Source organism: Camponotus vicinus, unplaced genomic scaffold (genome assembly GCF_025532165.1).
Source record: "Camponotus vicinus isolate PSW18456_S1 unplaced genomic scaffold, iyCamVici1.0 SCAF_8, whole genome shotgun sequence".
Classification (NCBI taxonomy): Eukaryota; Metazoa; Arthropoda; class Insecta; order Hymenoptera; family Formicidae; genus Camponotus; species Camponotus vicinus.
In genome coordinates this window covers 14,219,501-14,238,327 of record NW_028141980.1, presented here as the reverse complement: position 1 = coordinate 14,238,327, position 18,827 = coordinate 14,219,501, and the positions used below count along the sequence as shown (strand labels likewise).

The 18,827-nt window shown below is 32.2% G+C and overlaps 2 protein-coding genes across 11 annotated transcripts in view; one reads left to right on the top strand and one right to left on the bottom strand.

The window, feature by feature from the left end:
• LOC145976231 (low density lipoprotein receptor adapter protein 1) overlaps positions 1–6,580 on the top strand; it is a 65,844-nt gene extending 59,264 nt beyond the window's left edge. For both annotated transcript variants that reach the window (XM_083107292.1, XM_083107291.1), the window contains exons 4-6: positions 619–860; positions 2,411–2,565; positions 3,343–6,580. In XM_083107292.1, coding sequence (XP_082963418.1) covers positions 619–860; positions 2,411–2,565; positions 3,343–3,543 — 598 coding nt within the window. In that variant the 3' untranslated portion in view covers positions 3,544–6,580. The remainder of the gene's footprint in view (positions 1–618; positions 861–2,410; positions 2,566–3,342) is intronic.
• A 300-nt stretch (positions 6,581–6,880) lies between these two features.
• LOC145976230 (beta-1,4-N-acetylgalactosaminyltransferase bre-4) overlaps positions 6,881–18,827 on the bottom strand; it is a 101,401-nt gene continuing 89,454 nt past the window's right edge. For all 9 annotated transcript variants that reach the window (XM_083107283.1, XM_083107286.1, XM_083107284.1 and 6 more), the window contains 3 exons: positions 13,089–13,272; positions 12,337–12,555; positions 6,881–12,246 (listed from right to left, as the gene is read on the bottom strand). In XM_083107283.1, coding sequence (XP_082963409.1) covers positions 12,108–12,246; positions 12,337–12,555; positions 13,089–13,272 — 542 coding nt within the window. In that variant the 3' untranslated portion in view covers positions 6,881–12,107. The remainder of the gene's footprint in view (positions 12,247–12,336; positions 12,556–13,088; positions 13,273–18,827) is intronic.

Here is an 18,827-nt window from a genome sequence, read left to right as displayed (position 1 = left end):
GTAAATTAACGCTCTAAAAAATGAAGTCTCGATCATTTTTTATATAAGGAGTCATTCTATATACGTCTGTATTTATTTCATCATTACCTTATGTAATTAAACATTCTAAAAGTTATATTTTTTACACATAACATACATATATTTATCGTTATTTTATTATATTATATACATCAAAATAAGCCAAGCTCGTTATGTAAGATAAGGGATGAAAGAGGCTTCCTTTCTAAAACGCCAGTTATGTCACTGCATCCGCCCTTTTATAAGCAATGCATCCCGCACACATTGCCTCCTTTACATATTATATTATTCTCGCTTCCCTTACGGAATTTTGGATCTACCCTCCAGCGAATTTTCGGCTATTATACATGAAGCGAACATTCTACTGTACGACATAAACGGAAGGAGCTGCCGCAAGCGGCGAATTTGCATCGTGCAGGATATGCATAAAAAATCAGAGATTATCAAAATTGTTGAAGACGCGGGGTATGAGATATGCAAGGACAGTGGTATCTCTTAAGCTCTTAAAAGATAACATAAGAAAGAAGTTTATTATTTTTGATAAAAAAATAAACTTCTACAATGTAATATAATTTGGATGTCGTTATCCATTTGTTTCAGGATCTCGTACTGCTCGGCGGATGCGACGCACGATCATGTTTTCGCGTTCATTGCGACGAATCTAAACGAGACGATGGAGTGTCACGCGTTTCTCTGCCCCAAGAGAAAAATGGCGCAGACAGTGACACTGACTGTGGCACAAGCTTTCAAGACGGCTTATCAGGCGTGGCAGTTGTCGCAGTCCGATCCCAGGATCCATCACGCGCAAGATAAGAGTCCTCCTTTGACGGGCGACAAGACTGGTGAGGAAGCTTTTCATATTAGCACTATTATATTAAAATCGATCGTCGTAATCTTTCAAGACGGCATAGAAGTCTTTTAAAAATACAAGAAAATTAAAGAAAAATTAAGAGAAAATTGAAAAAATAGGGGAAATAAATAAAAATGTCCTATTAACTCTCTCTCTCTTCTTTCTCTCTTAATAAAGAATGTTAAAAAAATTAATCTTTAAAAATATTTGTTAATTATATAATTAGAAATTTAGATAAAATTATAAATTTTCGAAGGGAACAAATTTTCTATATGATTATTCATTTATTAATTATTAATTTTCTATATAATTATTAATTTAAGCAAAGTTGGAAGCTTTTTAAAACGCAAGTTACGCGCGATTAGAGCTTGAATAAAAATTAAATATATTCAGCGTCAAATGAGTAGAAATGGAATCTATTCTCGTTTTTCTGCACTTTGGAAAAGTTACCGCTTGCTTTAATCTGGAGCGGGCTTGTGTGAGTAGAGATATAAAGAGGTAGCTGCCACGATGATCGTGAAGTGCAGTGCCTATATGGGCTTTGCACTTAACCCGCCGAGAGTACGGATATTGCGGGATGCTTCCTAGCACCGAGCGAGAGAGCCAGGAAATTGTGCGTTAATATTGAGGATGGCACACACACTCTGCAACAATGAAAAGTATTGTAATTTCACTTTTGGACACTCTCTTATAATCCTCTTTCTTTTAATGATACTTGATAACTTTATTTAAGAAGTAAAAAGCATTGTAATTCTAATTCGCGTAATTTTGTTTATTTAATGCTAGATTATTGTTTTGATACAAATTAATAAAATATTATAGGAAAAAAATCATTGCAAAAATAATTCTTTATTGAAAATTTACAATTTTTTTACTTTTGTTGAATATTTCTCATTGCTGATATGATATAAGGATCCACATTGATAGCACGTTTATGCCAAAAAATAGATACGCTAGAACCGATATTCTCATAATGGATCGATTTGCTTCTGGCTATATTGCACAAGTTTATTGATTTTTAAATTAGTTTTTCAAGGATTTTATCTCGCAGAGCTTTAGGAAAGCTTATGTAGGTGAGGCTTCATTTCAAAAATAAATATTTTCTCTATATCAATCCTTATGCTAAAGAATTAATTTTCAAATCTTTTTATCGCGATATTTCATAAACCATATTTTCATTGAATTTCCTCTATGTATAACAAAATTGTTATAAATTTTGAATCTCTTTTTCAATTCAAGAACCATATTTTTAGAAATTTTATCACAATAGGAATTTCAATACATGGATAATATTTGAATTATATATAAATCAGACAATAAACTAATTTTTATTAATCGAGATTTCAAGAAGAGAGTGAATAATGATTTACTTTACATATTCAAGTGTTTCACGATACTTTATAATAAATAATATTTCCATATTTATCTGCACATTTCTTTCTACTCAATATTATCAATTTATTCGGAAATAATAGATATACCTTTTGCTATACATCTGTTCGATACCGTCTAATTATTTGATCTGCTTATCTTTGATTGCAGATAACAATGAGAAAAAGAACGCCAGTGAGACAAAATCTACCACCGGCAAAATTAACGAGCAAAATAAGCAAAACAGTCAACAACGATGTAATGAAAGCCAGAAGAATTTACTAATTGATCTGTCGAACGATCCTAAACCGGCAGGAAATTCATGGGTGAGTGATGAAATGCGAAACTCTCTCTGTTTCTCTCTTTGATGCCTCGTTGTTCTTGGCGCCCATTAAAAGGTACCTGATCGATCGCAAAGCGATAATTCCACAGCTTTTGATCTCTTTATCGTTGCTACATCGCATCGACTCTATATCGCGGTGCTACGTTTATAAAGCTCTCGCCATTAATTTACATCGGATTAGATACGAGAAGAGGTTGCTCTTTTGGAGATTAATTAAGATATCCGGAATAGAGCAATCGCTTCTCGTTCGTATTTATTCCTCGAGAATTTTGAAAAACTTTCGAACACATGTTTTATACGCTTGAGAAATTTAAGGCGCCAAAAAATGTCCGATATTTTCTAAATTAATTAAATCTAAATTAATAAAAGACTTTATATTCATGTGCTATAATTTTATTCATTATAATTGATTAAAATATTAATAAAAGACTATATTCATGTGCTATAATTTTATTCATTATAATTGATTAAAATATTCGAAATATACTTCAACATTGTGTACATATTCTTAAAAAAATTACAAAAAATGAATATTATATATCTCCACTTACCTTTAACTCTTCTATATTTTCTGTTAGCGAAAAAAATTCAAATTTGTAGAAACAACTTTATATCTGAAAAAGGAGTTTTAATCTATTAACAATAATCCAATAATTATAATAATTATTATTTTTAATTTATAATTATTAATGATTGATAAAATAATAAAATCGATAAGATAAAAATTTATTGAATAGCGTGAGCTGTTTGCTTCTTTCAGGTGTGCTTCGAGGAGGACTCGGATGCGAAGAAAAGCCAGAAGAAGAGCGCGACGATCAATAACAGTATCCCTATGACCACACTTAGGCATCAAACAACGGCGTCCACCCCGGCTCATCACGTGGTGCCCCGACCAAGCGCCGGTTTCAAAGTACAGAACGCCTGGGGCGAATCTAGATCGGTCGATCTCATGTGCTCGTAGCAGGCAGGATAGCCGGCGGCCGACAGCTTCAGGGACGTGCCGTTGATCACAGGCCTCTGGAAGCATCTTTCGAACAACGGCCAAGCGAAAAAGTCCAACGGCAGTCGTTAGATCCTCCAACCGAACTAATATAGCTTCCGATCACAAATTTAGACATCAAAAAATGAGGATCTTTGCCGATAATTTGTATTTTTAGCGAATGGCGAAAAAAGGTAGCAGAGATGCGATACAGTGATGTTTATCTTGTATGATGTAATCTTAATGAGACTATGTTAAGTCCAATGAAGTTTCTATATCAGTTGAGGAAACGAAGAAAAAAATGGCTGAGCGGGATGCTTTCTATTCGGTATAATAACGGGCGATGCTTAAAGACGACTACCCCGCAGCGGACAAAGATTGGTAATCGGGGTGAGATCAATTTGCAATGGATTTTGTATAATGCATATATATATACATATGTATTTATATATACATATAAACCTGTGCCAATTACTCTACACATACATATCGCACAAACATCATGATTGATAATACAAGAATGCCGAGATGCGCTTTTTTTATTGTTGTTAACAGTATTAATTCTGGAAATTAGATTAAAATTAATCGTACACTCGCTTTCAGAAAATAAAACTTCTAAGAAAGATCATTAGAGTTGTAAGATAGAGCATTAACATTAAAGTTCCAGGTTTATTAGAGAATTAAAAATTTCGATGCAGATTCGAGAATTAAAAGTCACATAAATTCATTATTAAATAAATCAATTTCTTAAAAAATGTTAATATAATTTATTAATTAAAATTCTTTTTTAATAAAAACATAATTAGTATCTCTAAAAAAATTTATTAAGATTTATTATAAAATTAATAATGAAAATATAATAAATAAATTAAATAAACATTTCATTGATTTTTTACATTTATTTTATTTTTTTTGTATTTTTAGTGCTATATTAAATTTATATATATATATATATATATATATATATATTTTATATCTCAGATTTCTCTGTTTTTCTTAAATTATAGATATGAAATTAGTTTTTGAGAATACAATTCATGCGCGAGTATACTTGGAGCTTTAGTGCTACAAATATGTCCCGTCCAAATTTGAAAATATCGCTGCCACATTTTAACCCCATGTGTGTATTTTGAATATTTTACATCTACGACACAATATGCGAATAAATTGCGAAAAATTGCTTTAAAGCGATTTTCTAGTGAATTCTTGCCATGTAAAAATATGTATTCCAGAGTTAATACTTGTTTGTTATTTTTGTTGGAAAGAAACTCCAATCTTTTATTATGTCATACATGCGAAGAATGGAGAAGACGCCAAGTTTCATAGATCGATTTTCTATTACGAATACTGAATAGAGATAATCCTTTACGTAATCGTTAATAATTGAACCTTTGATTGAATAGCTGGACTATTTCTTATTGTTAGCTGAAGTTCTCGTTAAAGTTTCTTGCAAGAATGAAGTTTGTAAAGACGTAGCCATTTAAACATATATTAAAAAACCTGCATTATTTTTAATGTATTATTGGCGAAATTTGCAATTAGTTTATCTTGTAAAGCTGATTTCTTTTCTTTCATATTTAAAGAGATCAAATTTGCTGAACAAGCTTTCTTGTGCACCGATGATGACACAATTCCAATGATAGCATCGACGAATTAAAGAGCTATGCTATCGAATTATCGCAATATTTGCATATGACATATTAAGCATAAATGTGTTGATATACAGGGTATCCTGCTATAAATGATCACCTTATTTTATCTTTTGATCTAAGAGAGATAGACTATACTAAATATATATATAAAATTAAATAGCTTAAAAACTGAACTTTATTGTAAGTATAGTGGTTTGCTTAAAAATTATGCATATTTTTCTGTTTCTTAACATCGGTAATTTTTGTAAGTTTGCAACTACTGTACTGACAATAGAGTTTGAGCCTTTTGACATATATTTCTCATAATTTATTTCTTTTAATTTAAAAAATAAAAGGAGGTGATCATTTCAGCGAGACACTCTATATATGTTACGAATAAATGTGCGCGTATTATAATTAGTAGAGCGTAATAATACTACTAGCAATCGAGGGAAGAGCGTTAACATGATTTAGCGTTAACTATATTGATATTTAATTTATCAATTGTTAAACCGTAAATATATTGTATTCCTGGTTATAGATCGTATTTGTATGTAATTATCGTGATTATATAACATATTGGACAGTTCAAGTCCTTATTTAGCGATATGTTACTGTCGACTCGGTTTATTTTCAAACAATAATTTGATATTTTTTTACCGCACGGTCGACATAAGGCTGTGTTCGTTTCCGAAAGAAGAAGATAATGGATATAGTACACATTATACAGTAACTTACTGTCCATTAATCGATGTTATATCGTCAAAAAACGAAGTTTTTAAACTCAGATCAAATTATACGTCGATTCTAATGTAGTTATTCTGATGAAAGATTTTCATAGATTCACGGAATTTATCGCGAGATAATACGAAACAGTTAAAACGCTCATTTTTTAAATTGTGTCATTAATCCCTTTTTGATGAAAATTTTTTATCAATATTTTTAAGATAAAATATTTTTTATCTTTACATAAATATTTTTTAAAAAAATTGTTACGTTAAGAAATATATTATTAGAAAGCATTATTATTTTTCTTTAAAAATATATAAGAAATAATTAAAATCGTCTTTTATGTCTTAAATTTCGTTGTTCATCATAACTAAAAATTATCAAAATTATTAAAGTTTTCAAGTGCAAAATAGGCATTTATAATCAAAAAGGGCTTAAGATGACTTTGTTTTATTCCGTATAGATCAGATGTAAACTTGAACATTCAAATGTATACTGATAATCATCTCGAAACGCCACGATAATTCCATTATTCTGTGTTGCGCGCATTAGTAGCACACGATTAGTGCACTTGTATTTATCACAAAAATGTTACATTTTTTGCGCTAAATGTTCGTAGTCCGTAAGCAGCACAAATCAAATATACGTATACATATCGACGTGCGTCTTGTATAAGAATTTATCCCGATACAGAAAAAAGAAACCCTTTTTGCGATCCTTAAGACGAATTCGAATATCGATTCATTCCGTCTTACGCGCGATAACCAATTAATTTTCAATCTATCAATATTGATAATTTTAGTTATATTCGCGAAATTATAAAGAAACTATTTTTGCACGTTTTATTTTATTGATAATTATTATCAGAAGCTAATAGAGCATAATAAAAAAATCATTAGGAATAGATCTGTTTTTCGAACAAGGATAAGATGGCACGTAGCATCAAAGAAAAAAAGGAATATGCTTTAACAGAAATTTATTGTTCCAATACATCACGAATGTAATTTGTGAAAAGGGAGATAGTCTCCCAGATATTTCGATAAATCGAGAAGAAGCAAGTATTACGTACACGAGGATAGTCCCTATAATTTATGCATTTATCCGTATTACTTTTTTTATATAGTTTTTCCTTAGCCGATTTATATGGATGTCGTCACCATAATTTTTTTTCTTTGATAGATTTATAAAAATCGAAGATGATTACTTTTAACCGATAGATTCTTTTCTTCGATAGAAGGACCTATCTCAATCAGTTCTTTCGAGAGATATCGGATTAGTGACGCGAAATAAACACATCTTGAGAAGATATTTTTCTCTGACGAAAGAGAAGGATAGTATTTCGAAAATGTTTTATATTCCGAATATATTCCGAAATTTCTTTATATTTCCTAACATTATAATTATAAGAATGGTCAGAAAATATCCTGAGAATTTTTTTAAATATTTTGACAATTTTTACACATCCTTCAAAAAAATTCTAGAGATATTTAGAGAAATCTCAAAATATTCGGTTGATATATATGTACAGATTTGCACAAATCCGACTTATTTCTTGCTATATATAATTATATAATATTACATAAATGTTTTTATAAAATTTGTAATGATATTTTTTTTCGAAATATTTTCTCATTTCGCGTCAACAATCCAATCTACGAATAGTAATATGAAAAGCCTCGTGTCCGTGCTTTGAAAATTCCCTGACGCTTCTAATTAGCGACGGCATCGCATATATATATATATAATACATTACACACCTCGTATTACATGCGTCTCTTTTTCTCTCACGCATTCTGTCACTTATCTTCTCATATAAATACTTAGCGATTATTCCTTATTATATATGCAATACTTATATATCTAATCACTATCTCGTCTTTGCTGAAATTGGTGTTTAATAATCGAACATGCCGTACGAGAACTGCAATTTCGGGATAATGACAAATGTTAAAAAATAATAGCATTCGCACTCTAAATAATTTCTTATCAATGTAGCGTAACAATAACAATCTAATAATAATAATAAATTAATTGTAAACCTATATAACTTAATTATCGCAAAAAAATATATAATCCTTCTCTCTAAAAATAATCCTTCTAAATTATATTCCGTATGTGCGCAAAATTCGTGTATGGATGTACAGTGATACGTATAAACATTTTCTCGATGGAAGTCCTCAAAGTCGCAAAAATGCAATAGATCAGGATGACCGTATCCTGCGAAACTCTCGTACGGCAATCGAATTCACCAAATTTTCCTGGCGTATTCACAATATATAAAGTGTGTCACATAAATTAACCCGGTCGTATATCCTTGAAATATAAAAAAAGTTATTTAATTACAATTCTCGAAAAACAAAAATTATTTTTTGTTATATACATTCTAATATTACGACCGGGCCGTTTCTACGCGACACATAACATGCTCGAGAAATGAAATATAAGTCAGAAAAATAATAACAAAATAAACAATACTCTGATTTTTTTATATAGTCTTAATAATTTCAATATAACTTTATTTTAATAAAGTATATTTTAGACTATTGGCATAGTAGATAAAATATAATTATATAATAATATATATATATATGATTTTTTATTAAAGTTGATATCGATGTAATTATCTTCCTGTAAATTGTGACTTATATTTCTTTTTCGAGAGCACGTTGAACTATTTTCTCTTTCATCTCTGTCCTAAATTATCTTAGGTATTCCTGATTATTCGGTAATAGTAATATTATATGATACAACGTTTTCTTTAAGCTACACTGAAATATTATCTCGAATAATATTTTCTTCGCTTCCGCTTGTCTCCCATTTTCGTTCGGTAACAAATTAATTATTAAGTCGCGTAACAAAGAATATATTCAAAGTTCTTAAAATCTCTTAACAAAATTACATCTTAAATGATTTATTCTGAATTATCTCCTCAGACTTTTTATTCCGTTCGAAATTACCTCGGAATATAAAATTATTTTGCATTTTATATTTGCATTCTAGGTTCAAGTTTTTCTTTTTTTACTATTTCTATATTGAATTTAATCTGATATTGAGAGTAGTGATAAATTCCAAGACTAAAACAGCATAGGCACATTAAAAAAAATGTCAATTGTTATATAACTTTATTTCTATCTTTTTCTTATTTAGTGTAATTTTAAAAAAAATGAATCTTTTTCGTAACTCTTAACTCCGAATTCTTCTCTTAAGATATGCAATACTTCTAATATTTTTTAATAAAAAATCTTTCTTTTATATAAAATAACTTTAAATATTCAATTTTACGATAATTTGAATGACTTAAATCATATGTTTGAGGAGATAAAGTCAGATTACACAAAAATAGCAAAATGAATTCATTACATATCAGACGGCATCGGAATGTTTAATCACAGGAACAGTGACAAAGGAACGCATCAAACGCATACTCAATACTACTCTCTCGTGTATCTCGTATTTTTTTTAGTTGGAATTTACACGTGCCACTTCATACAACGCAAACATCAGTTGAATCTTATCTTTAGCAATTCTGAAGCTTATCACTTCATATTTACAATTTCTTCGTTGTAAAAGAAAAGCAAGTATAAATTAAATTAATTAAAACAAGTTTGTTTTAATGTTTTTTTTTTTTTGTTAAATTTATGTCGACCAAATCACTAAAAAAAGCATGAAAACATATTTTTTTTGCTATTGCTAAAAAATTAAGATCAATATTCAGTTAAAAATTTTAATACTTATGAAGCGCTAAATATGAAGTAATAAGTCGGATAGCAGTTGAGTGGATTCAGAGAGTTTTGATAGGAATAAGTATCGATCGATTGCGATCGGTTGTGTAACGCGAAAGGAAAAGATTTTTAATTGTATCGTTCACGAGTCTGTCTTCTCTCACCATGATCCTTTTAGCCGCAAAAAGATGCATTATTCACAGCCCATGCTCTCGCTTGCGCCTAATGCTTAAGTATGCTTGTCCACATATGAACGTGAAGCTTCGCACATGTCTCACTACGTTCTATGACAAGACGTGATATGTTAGTGTATCCTAAGTCTTGACTGCGCTCGCTACCATTTCGCGTATATCCAAGTGGATTTCGATCACACGCATTCAGCAGGTATATATTCACGTTACCTCGAAATGTATAAGTATGTAATTAGAGGCTTACTTTAGAGACAAGCTGTACAAATATCAATTACTGTTGATCGGGTTTAATTAAATAATTCATGTTTTATTAGCCAAGTGTTCAAAGTTTCTCAATTACTGCTTTCAAGTTTATTCTTGTTTTAAGTAATTCTTCGTTTCTTTCCGAATCTAATTTTTTTTTAATTAAACGAAAATAGATAACTCATTAAACTAAAATGAAATCGTTATCTGACGTCAGTTAGAAACTGCTGTATTTTTGGGATATTGCTGCAACTAAATCTGAAGATCAATCCATATCTATTGGGGGGAAAGTACGAATCTTGTTGAAGAATCGTACTTTTTTTTCATGTTGAAATTCTTATATCTTACCTTGAGGCAAACAGGCAACTCTATTTCAATATCTAAGTATACGCGAGCAAAGTGTGCGTATTCCCGCTCATCATCAAACAATTAAGTACCATTTCTTTATTTCATACAGTCGCTCGCGCTCATATTGACCGAGAAATCAATCCCTCGCGAATGAAGTCAACCGATAATTTATAGTCTCGTAAAAAAATAAGCTCCAATCGCGCTTCGAGAGCTCGAGTTACTCGAATTAGCTCGAGAATTTAGAATGCGCTCGGATCAAGATTTAACGAGTGACATATGACCTTGACAAGTGATTTAAAACCTCTCGCGTTACGTCTTGCATGATTAGTCTACAAGAAATTTTATCCGCGACATTATCCTCCCGCTTGTATATTCTTTCATTACACACTCTAATCCACTCTATCTTAGAATCGTACGGTAGTTCCTCGTTAGCGCGGAAGAGTCAGAAGATCATTTCTGTTAACTCTCGCATTAATATTCAAAACGAATTACTGGCTGACTCATTATTATTAACAGGCAATCGTACGATTTCCCATTGTCCGGGTTACTTTTTTTTGTTCGCTAATGAGACTTACTGTGCACGACGATCGCCTAACGGTTGATAGGATATATAAACCGTAAAAGCGGAAGCTCTCTGAAGTTCCCTCGAGCGACGATAGTTTGCTTTGTGTATATAATATCGTGGCTTGGCTTTAAGAAGGATACTGGAGCTCCCTTATCCTGTCGGCTTCTTCCTCGTATTTTCTCTCTCTCTCTCTCTTTCTTCCGTACTATCTTTCGTAGCACACATACACACACACATTCTCTCCTTTGGCACGTCAGCTCGTATGCTATTCTCTACTCGTTCTCTAACCTATTGTCGCGATAAAAAAATATGAGGAATAAAAATATATCACGTAACAACATCCTCCTCCCATGGGAGAAGGGGTGAACTGAGGGCGAGGCCCTTACGCAACGGCGAGATACTCGACAACTCCCATATGAAAGCATCTTTCTTATCTTTGTAACTCCCAACACTGACGCGTTCTAGCATTGATCTTTGCATATCTTCTACACGTCAAACTTCCCGGAATTTTTAATTTTACATTTCTTCCTTAGTAATACAATATACAAATGACATTTCCTCGATTTTATTAATTTTCTCGAGTTCTTGATCAATGGAAAAGATATCAAAGCGATCAATATTCGATGAAATGGATGGCGTAGAATCAATTGAAGATTCTAAGTATAGACAGGCCATGTGTGTGTGCGTATGCGTATGCGTGTGTGTGTGTGCGCGTGTGTGTGTCACATGGCATCTTCCTTAATTAAAAATTACGAAATTTTCCAAAACATTTCTCATTGCTCTCATCTTTTTCATTATTCATTCGAACTTTTTACTTTCGACGAATCGTACTATGCATCAGGTGTGCCATAAACGTCTGCAGCTAGATCAATTAAGGATACAAATAGCCGATGCATTTGGAACCTCGTCTTCTTGTCAATGAATCGACATTTTCAAGAGAAGGACATCACGCTTTTCTCACAAACAAATTTCACGCGAATGAATCTCGTCCTTGATCTTATTCCATCGATGAATGGCAACTCCAGAGACATGCTCTCGCAACGCGAACGATTGTATTGACCTTGTTACGAGGGGTAAACTTGGCGCGTAGGAACCTTCAGCCGAGCCAGGGTAGCCATCAGCTGGGCTGCGGCGGCGTCAGTCTCACTAGGAGCCACGTATACAATTTTGGCTTCCGCTTGTCACTCAGCTCGTACTGCAGATTGGCTAGCCCGTCAGTGGAAAATCTTTTTTTGCCTGTTTTCAGGAACTCGTACCTGTCGTCAAACAATATACGTATTTACTACAATAGTATTAGAAAGCTAATTATATCCTTGATAAAAGATGGAAGATTTTCTGTGACTCACCTCTTCGGATTGGCCTTCTCCTTCTTGTGCGTGAGCATCTTATAGCGCGCGACGTTCGCTGGATAGCGTGAGATATGCAGGCCATGGGCCTTGATACGATTCGCCATATCGTCGTCCTCGCCACCCCAACCCCAGAAGACGTTGCTGAAGCCGTTTACTAATTGGAAGTGTTCGCGCGACATTGCGGATACGCCGCCAAAGAGATCGGTATAAGGTAATCTAAGGAACGAACACTTGGGAATATTAAACACAGATCTTCTTGAAAAAGAAAAAAATTTATCTCATGTCAAATACTGAGAATATGTATGTTATACCATTGATCTAAATAATATATTTAATAATATATTTAAATCTATCTATCTATATATATATATATATATATATATATATATATATATATATATATATATATATATATATATATATAGTTAAATATATTTTATATCTTTACTTATATTTGAGTGGCTCAGATGCCAAATGCAAATTCGAAACACAAAAGTTTGAGAAAGATTTTTGTGTTCACTTTTACCATAAGTATATATAAAAATGATTTAATTCTATACAATTTGATTGATCTTGAAAATAGACAAATTCAATGTAGTTTTACTGGTTGATGATACGTTGTATTGTTTGTACCTTAAATCTACTAACAATTCGGAATCGAGTTTAAATGGACTTGTACTTGGCATCTGAACTACTTTAATTATATACAATTGACTTTACAAAAATGGGAGATAGAATTGTACTTTTACCTGTACTTGAATTTGTCCACCGCGACCGACATGTGCCTGGGCTGTTCGGGACAGGTATATAAATTCCTATCGTCCTCCGGAAGTAGGTCAACATCGTGAAAGATGAAACAATCGAAGGTTCTTTCTTTCAGAGCCTCCACATAGCCGACGTTCATAAGCATGGCTCGATTAAAGGCTCCGGTACCTGAGAGCAGAACGACATGGCTAAATACTATGATACAACTATAATAGAAGTGTATAATATAGTTAAGTATAAGTTGTATGATATAGTTTTTTACAAATAGATACTTAAATCTTTCGAAACAAAAGTAATAAATTATAACAATTAATTTGATATATTTCAGTTCTTTAAATGAAAAAAAAGAAAATAATAATCGAGATCTTCTTTTAGGAAAACTTAATTTTTTAATTCCTTTAGAAATTCCAATCATTCCAAATTATATAACTTTGAAAAAAAATCAATATATTTTAATATATAATTAATTATTATTTATAATTATTAATATATAATTATTATTATAATTTATATAATTATTAATTAATTATTATTTATAATTATTAATATAATTATTAATATTTACTTCATTTTCGGAAAACAGATATGTAAGGAGCAATTAGCAAGCAAATTAGAAATAATTCCCTACCAAAATATAAAACTTTTTTAATAAATCGCAACTAGCCAAAATAATCTGTATTCGTGAATCAAAAATTACTAACCTCTTGAAAACATTTCATTGTTAATTAAGTTTAATCAAATATATAGCAAAATTTTTTAAATCTATTATAAACTATCAAAGTTGTTCTCGACTGCAAATAATCCGCGTGTTTTTGAAAAAAACTCTTGACAAAATCGATATAACAGACTTGTTTAAAAGCCGAAGGAACTCTTTTTCAAAGGATAAAACGTGCGATGAAAATTGCTGTAGATTTGAGGCTGCTGCTTTGCAAGGCTTGATGAAAGAGAATTGTTTGACGTAAGTCGTCTGGCTCAATTAGAAGTTTCGCATCTTCGCTCGGATCCTATCTTTGTTCGGGTGCCACGAAGAAAACTAGGTCACATGTAGGGAACACAACTTTGGCAAATTTTTCTCATATTTCCTGCCATGCCGTTTCCATCTTCCTGGACTAGGATTCATAATTAAATATTAGAATAGCATTGAATGCGCAATTAACGGAGACGATTTTATTTTCCAAGTTAATCTACGAGATTATTTCTCTATCTCTCTCTTTCCTTTTCTCTCTCGCCTCCTCTCTTTCTGTCATAATAAACTTTAATAAAAATATATCAACTACGAATATTTTAATCAATGTTTTCGTTAGCATTTGTTGTCTACGGTAAATTGCACAAAGGATTCGTAAATTGCATGTAGGAAGAAGGAAGCGAAAGAGCCTAACATCGTCATCGTCTACCGTTTGTTTATTTGAAAATAATTACGAGACCTGGCGCAGGTTCCTTCTCAAAGAACGAAGAGGCAAAGGCTAATGCTCTCAAAGCCATTGGCTGCATCTCTCCCGTCCGTCGTCGATTATGATTGGCTGAATAGACCTCGCGCTCGATCGAATCTCTTGAACGATCGTTATAACACAGAGACACGCGCGGGAGGAGAATGAAGGGGGTGAGGAGGAGGCCAAGGACCTCAGCGGAGCGTTCGCCAAACATGTGCAAGACGGGGATATAAACAGTCTTGTTTTTCCCAGTCTTGGCGAAAAGTGTCTCGGCGCAAGTTTATTCCAGGTATTTCAGACATTTCTTTATATCGCGTCGGCGACGAAATAAAAAGGGATGCGATAAAAGGAGATGGCGGGGACGAACGGGGAGCGTGGGATGCGGGGGCGATGGGTAGCGATAAAAGGACGCAGGTGCAGCGAACAATTTCGCAACGGGGGTGAAATGGAAATTCATCCGCGCAGGAGCGCGAGAGAGACGGTTTCGATCTAAAAAATGTAAATGTCGAGCGATCTAATGGTGTTTGTTACGGAGCAGTTCTCTTCCTCTATCTGCGTCGCATCACATTGTTATTCGCATCCTGAAAGAGACGTTGTACAATTACTCTTCTTGACGAAATAGAAATGCAAATGATGGAAGCGACGTGCAGTTTAGCCAAGGAAAAAGAATAGATCATTATACGTTAGCGTTTTTCGTGATAAAATTTTTAATGCAGTTTTTTGTGATGCGATGCAGAGTCGCACGAGCAAGATGAACCTTGATTTAAAAGTGAAGTGATTCTCTTTCTCTTAAGCTTGTATATGTTAAAATTGATTTTGAAAAAGATTAATTGTAAGCGCGTATCGCTACTTTAATCAACATCTTCCATCTCGGCTAATTAATTCATTTTTCATTAGATTTCATGCGACTAATTAATTTATTTCTCAATCGGGAGTCACAATTGATCTGTAATTAAAATCTGATATTCTATTGAATCATTCGCTCATAACATAAGATACGAAACTCCATCGCGTTTGTCTTTCGTTTCCGTCGCATAATTATTACGTCAAGAGGATGCAATTGTGGCGCGACAATGAAAGGCGACAGACCATTTATTAATGTATCTCGTTCGCAATAGGCTTTCTTCTTGCGATTCTAATAAATACTAATGAAGACCGTCTGAGTGAATACTTTGTCTCGACAGGTACCTTTTCCAACTGGCAACAAGCTCATTTCCATATCCGCTTCCGTGAAGACGTCACTTATTTATTCGTCCAAAAGAATTGTGTCTGTGATATAATATTATGCACTGCCACGCTTTCAAAGTATGAGAGGGCGTCTGTCTGTATTTCTGACGTATATTTAAATTTCTCATCGTATCTCATCATATTTTCCTCTTGTCTAGAATATTATATATATAAATGTAAATATATATATATAAATACATGCAATTCGAAAAATGAGATATAATGATCACATTATATATATTGAATAATTTATTATTTGAGAGTTCTTTATAACAAAATAATCTCAAAATAGTGAAATTAATTATTCATGAACTTATCATTTGATTGTTAGAATTCTTAATGATGGTAACTTTGCAGTAGCAATTAAACCTTTTATATGTACATATATATATATTTTAGAGTCTATGTGCAATTCGCGACAAAATTCTAGATAGAAATAAATTTATAATTTTACATCGCATATTCTAATATATATGTGTAATAAAATTTTATAATCTAACACACAGATACAGATATATATTTTATTTTCTAAAATGTTCTCCGTACTAGAAACACATAAAATTATAAATAGAATTCTGTCGCAAATTTATAGATTATCTAAGATGAGCTTCGACGCCTGGGACTTATCGCTGTCTACTTTTCCCACCATTTCGTTCACGCAAAAAAGGGTCGATTGCATTCTTGATTATAAGTATAGAGCCTAACGAAGATTGCTTCGCGAACGACGGAGAGAGTCAGCGGATTTCCTTGATATCGAAAACCGGACGAACACGTCGTTGTTAATGATTGTATGCGATAATAAGAGTCTCGACGATAGTTACGATAATAAGAGTCCCTTTTAGATGAATGCACGTTCGATGCTTCCGACGTTTCTAGCCGAGCAATATTAATGGGCGGATTCTGTATTGCGCGAGAGAATGCCTGGAGCCACGGCAGGTGCAACTAATTACGTTTGTCCGCGAGAAATGCGTGTCTCGAGAATCTTGTCTCTTTTCCGGTAGCAGACGTTCACGAAGAACTCCTCTCCCCTTTCTCCTGCATTTCCATTTCGCAAAACTGAGATATTGATCGTGATATAATGAGATGATGACATAAACATGAATATTCTATTCAGATGGTATTTAAATTTATTTGTTTAAATCTATTCAAAGCTAAAACATTAATCTAAATTTAATATTAATGTTTAATATTAATATTTAATATAAATGTTTTATATTTATTCAATTTTTAATATTATCTCATTATTTTAAATAACAGAGTATTAATTATCATTGAATTATTACCTTTACATTATACAACAAATGAATATTTTATTATATTATAATACTATATCCTTATATACCTTTGTTATGTATCATAAAGTAAAAATTCCGTCAGAGAATATGTAATAACGAAATATTGAGAAAACGCGCGAGAGATTAACACTTCCGATGGAAACTTCTCTCATCTCTGTAACATCCTCTCCGAACTCTTATCCCGTATCGAGAAATTGATTTTGTTCGGGCTAGAGGAAAGTACGTCATGAATCTAATTTCCTGATCCGCTCGTAGTCGTTCGATCGGGCTTACTGAGAACGACTGTCGCGACTTCGCCGCCGATCCTTTAGATGGTCCCCACGCGAGTCGATCCGATAAATATTCAACGCGGCACTAATTATGCAAAAGCGAAGTATTCAGTGGCTGACTCCGCTTTAATCCCGAGCCGAAGTGCAGAGGAGAGACGAACAGATAGAGAAAGAGTTCGGAATTTGAATTTCTAAATTGCGGTCGAGCGCGACCGTGTCCGACTCATTTGGAACAATTAAAGCTGCGTTAATTCATGCACGCACGCACACGTTAATATACCTTTGACTTTCGTATGTTACAAATAAATTTTGCGGACTACGATACATTAGAAGATTCATACACTCGTTCATGTAAACAAAAGCGATTTCGAATAATTTTATATATGTAATTTTAATATATTTAATATATATTATTTAAAAATTATATAAAAAATTTTATCAAAACAGAGAGAGAGAGAGAGAGAGAGAGAGAGAGAGAAAGTATGTCATGAAATATTTCATATATACATAAAATCGTAATGTATATTATATTTATTATTTTATATTATTTTAATTTTATTTTTTATTATCTTTTATTTTGTATTATTTCTTATATGCAGTTATGTCTTTATAATTTTGTACATAAAATTTACCGTGTTCAAAATCTCGATTCATTAGTTAATCCTCTTATGCATCGATGCATCGTCTTCTTGACGAATAGTAGTTGGATTAAGCGTTGACTGTAAGCTCAACTTGATGAATGATCGTGACTTTGCACATATATGGATAGTAACGGTATTCGTGCCGCATGCGAACTGCATATGCGATAATCAAGATCCACTGTTCGATTCGTTTTCTAGTGCGATTATGCAGTTAAACTTTCAAGAGATAGCAAACTCATAGATACAGTATTAAAATAATAGTAATCATATAATAGTAATCATATAATTCGAGACATTACAATCTTATATATAAATCTACTTGTCCTAGAATTATATTGGTAAAATTAAATTCGTGTTTGTCATGATATTAAAATGATTCGAAATTTATCTAAATCAATAAATTAAATAAATTAAGAGACATAATCTTATGTCCTCGCATGATGTAGATATTTCCATTTTAAGGAAGATAAATAATAGCAATATTATTTACAATGCTTTATTGCAATGCTACTTTTGCATTAAATATGAGAGCGACTTTTTCATTACTGACAAATCTGGTTGCCTCTTTATTCGGCAATTTTTCTCTTGTATTCTTCACGATAAGCTTTCTAATTAATATTTAAATTATTTGTTTTTTCAAATTTTTAAAATATGAATTGCAGCACTCTTGCACTGAAATTTTGAATTAATTAAATTGACAAAAATATCGTCTAATATACTTTATTATGATAAAGTCTAATATACTTTTTAGATTAAGATCCAAAAATTCATAAATATTATAACTTTGAATTTTCTTGCATATGAATACACTTGTGAGTTGACGATTGTCTCCTCGATATTACTGCATTGCGGGAAACGCGG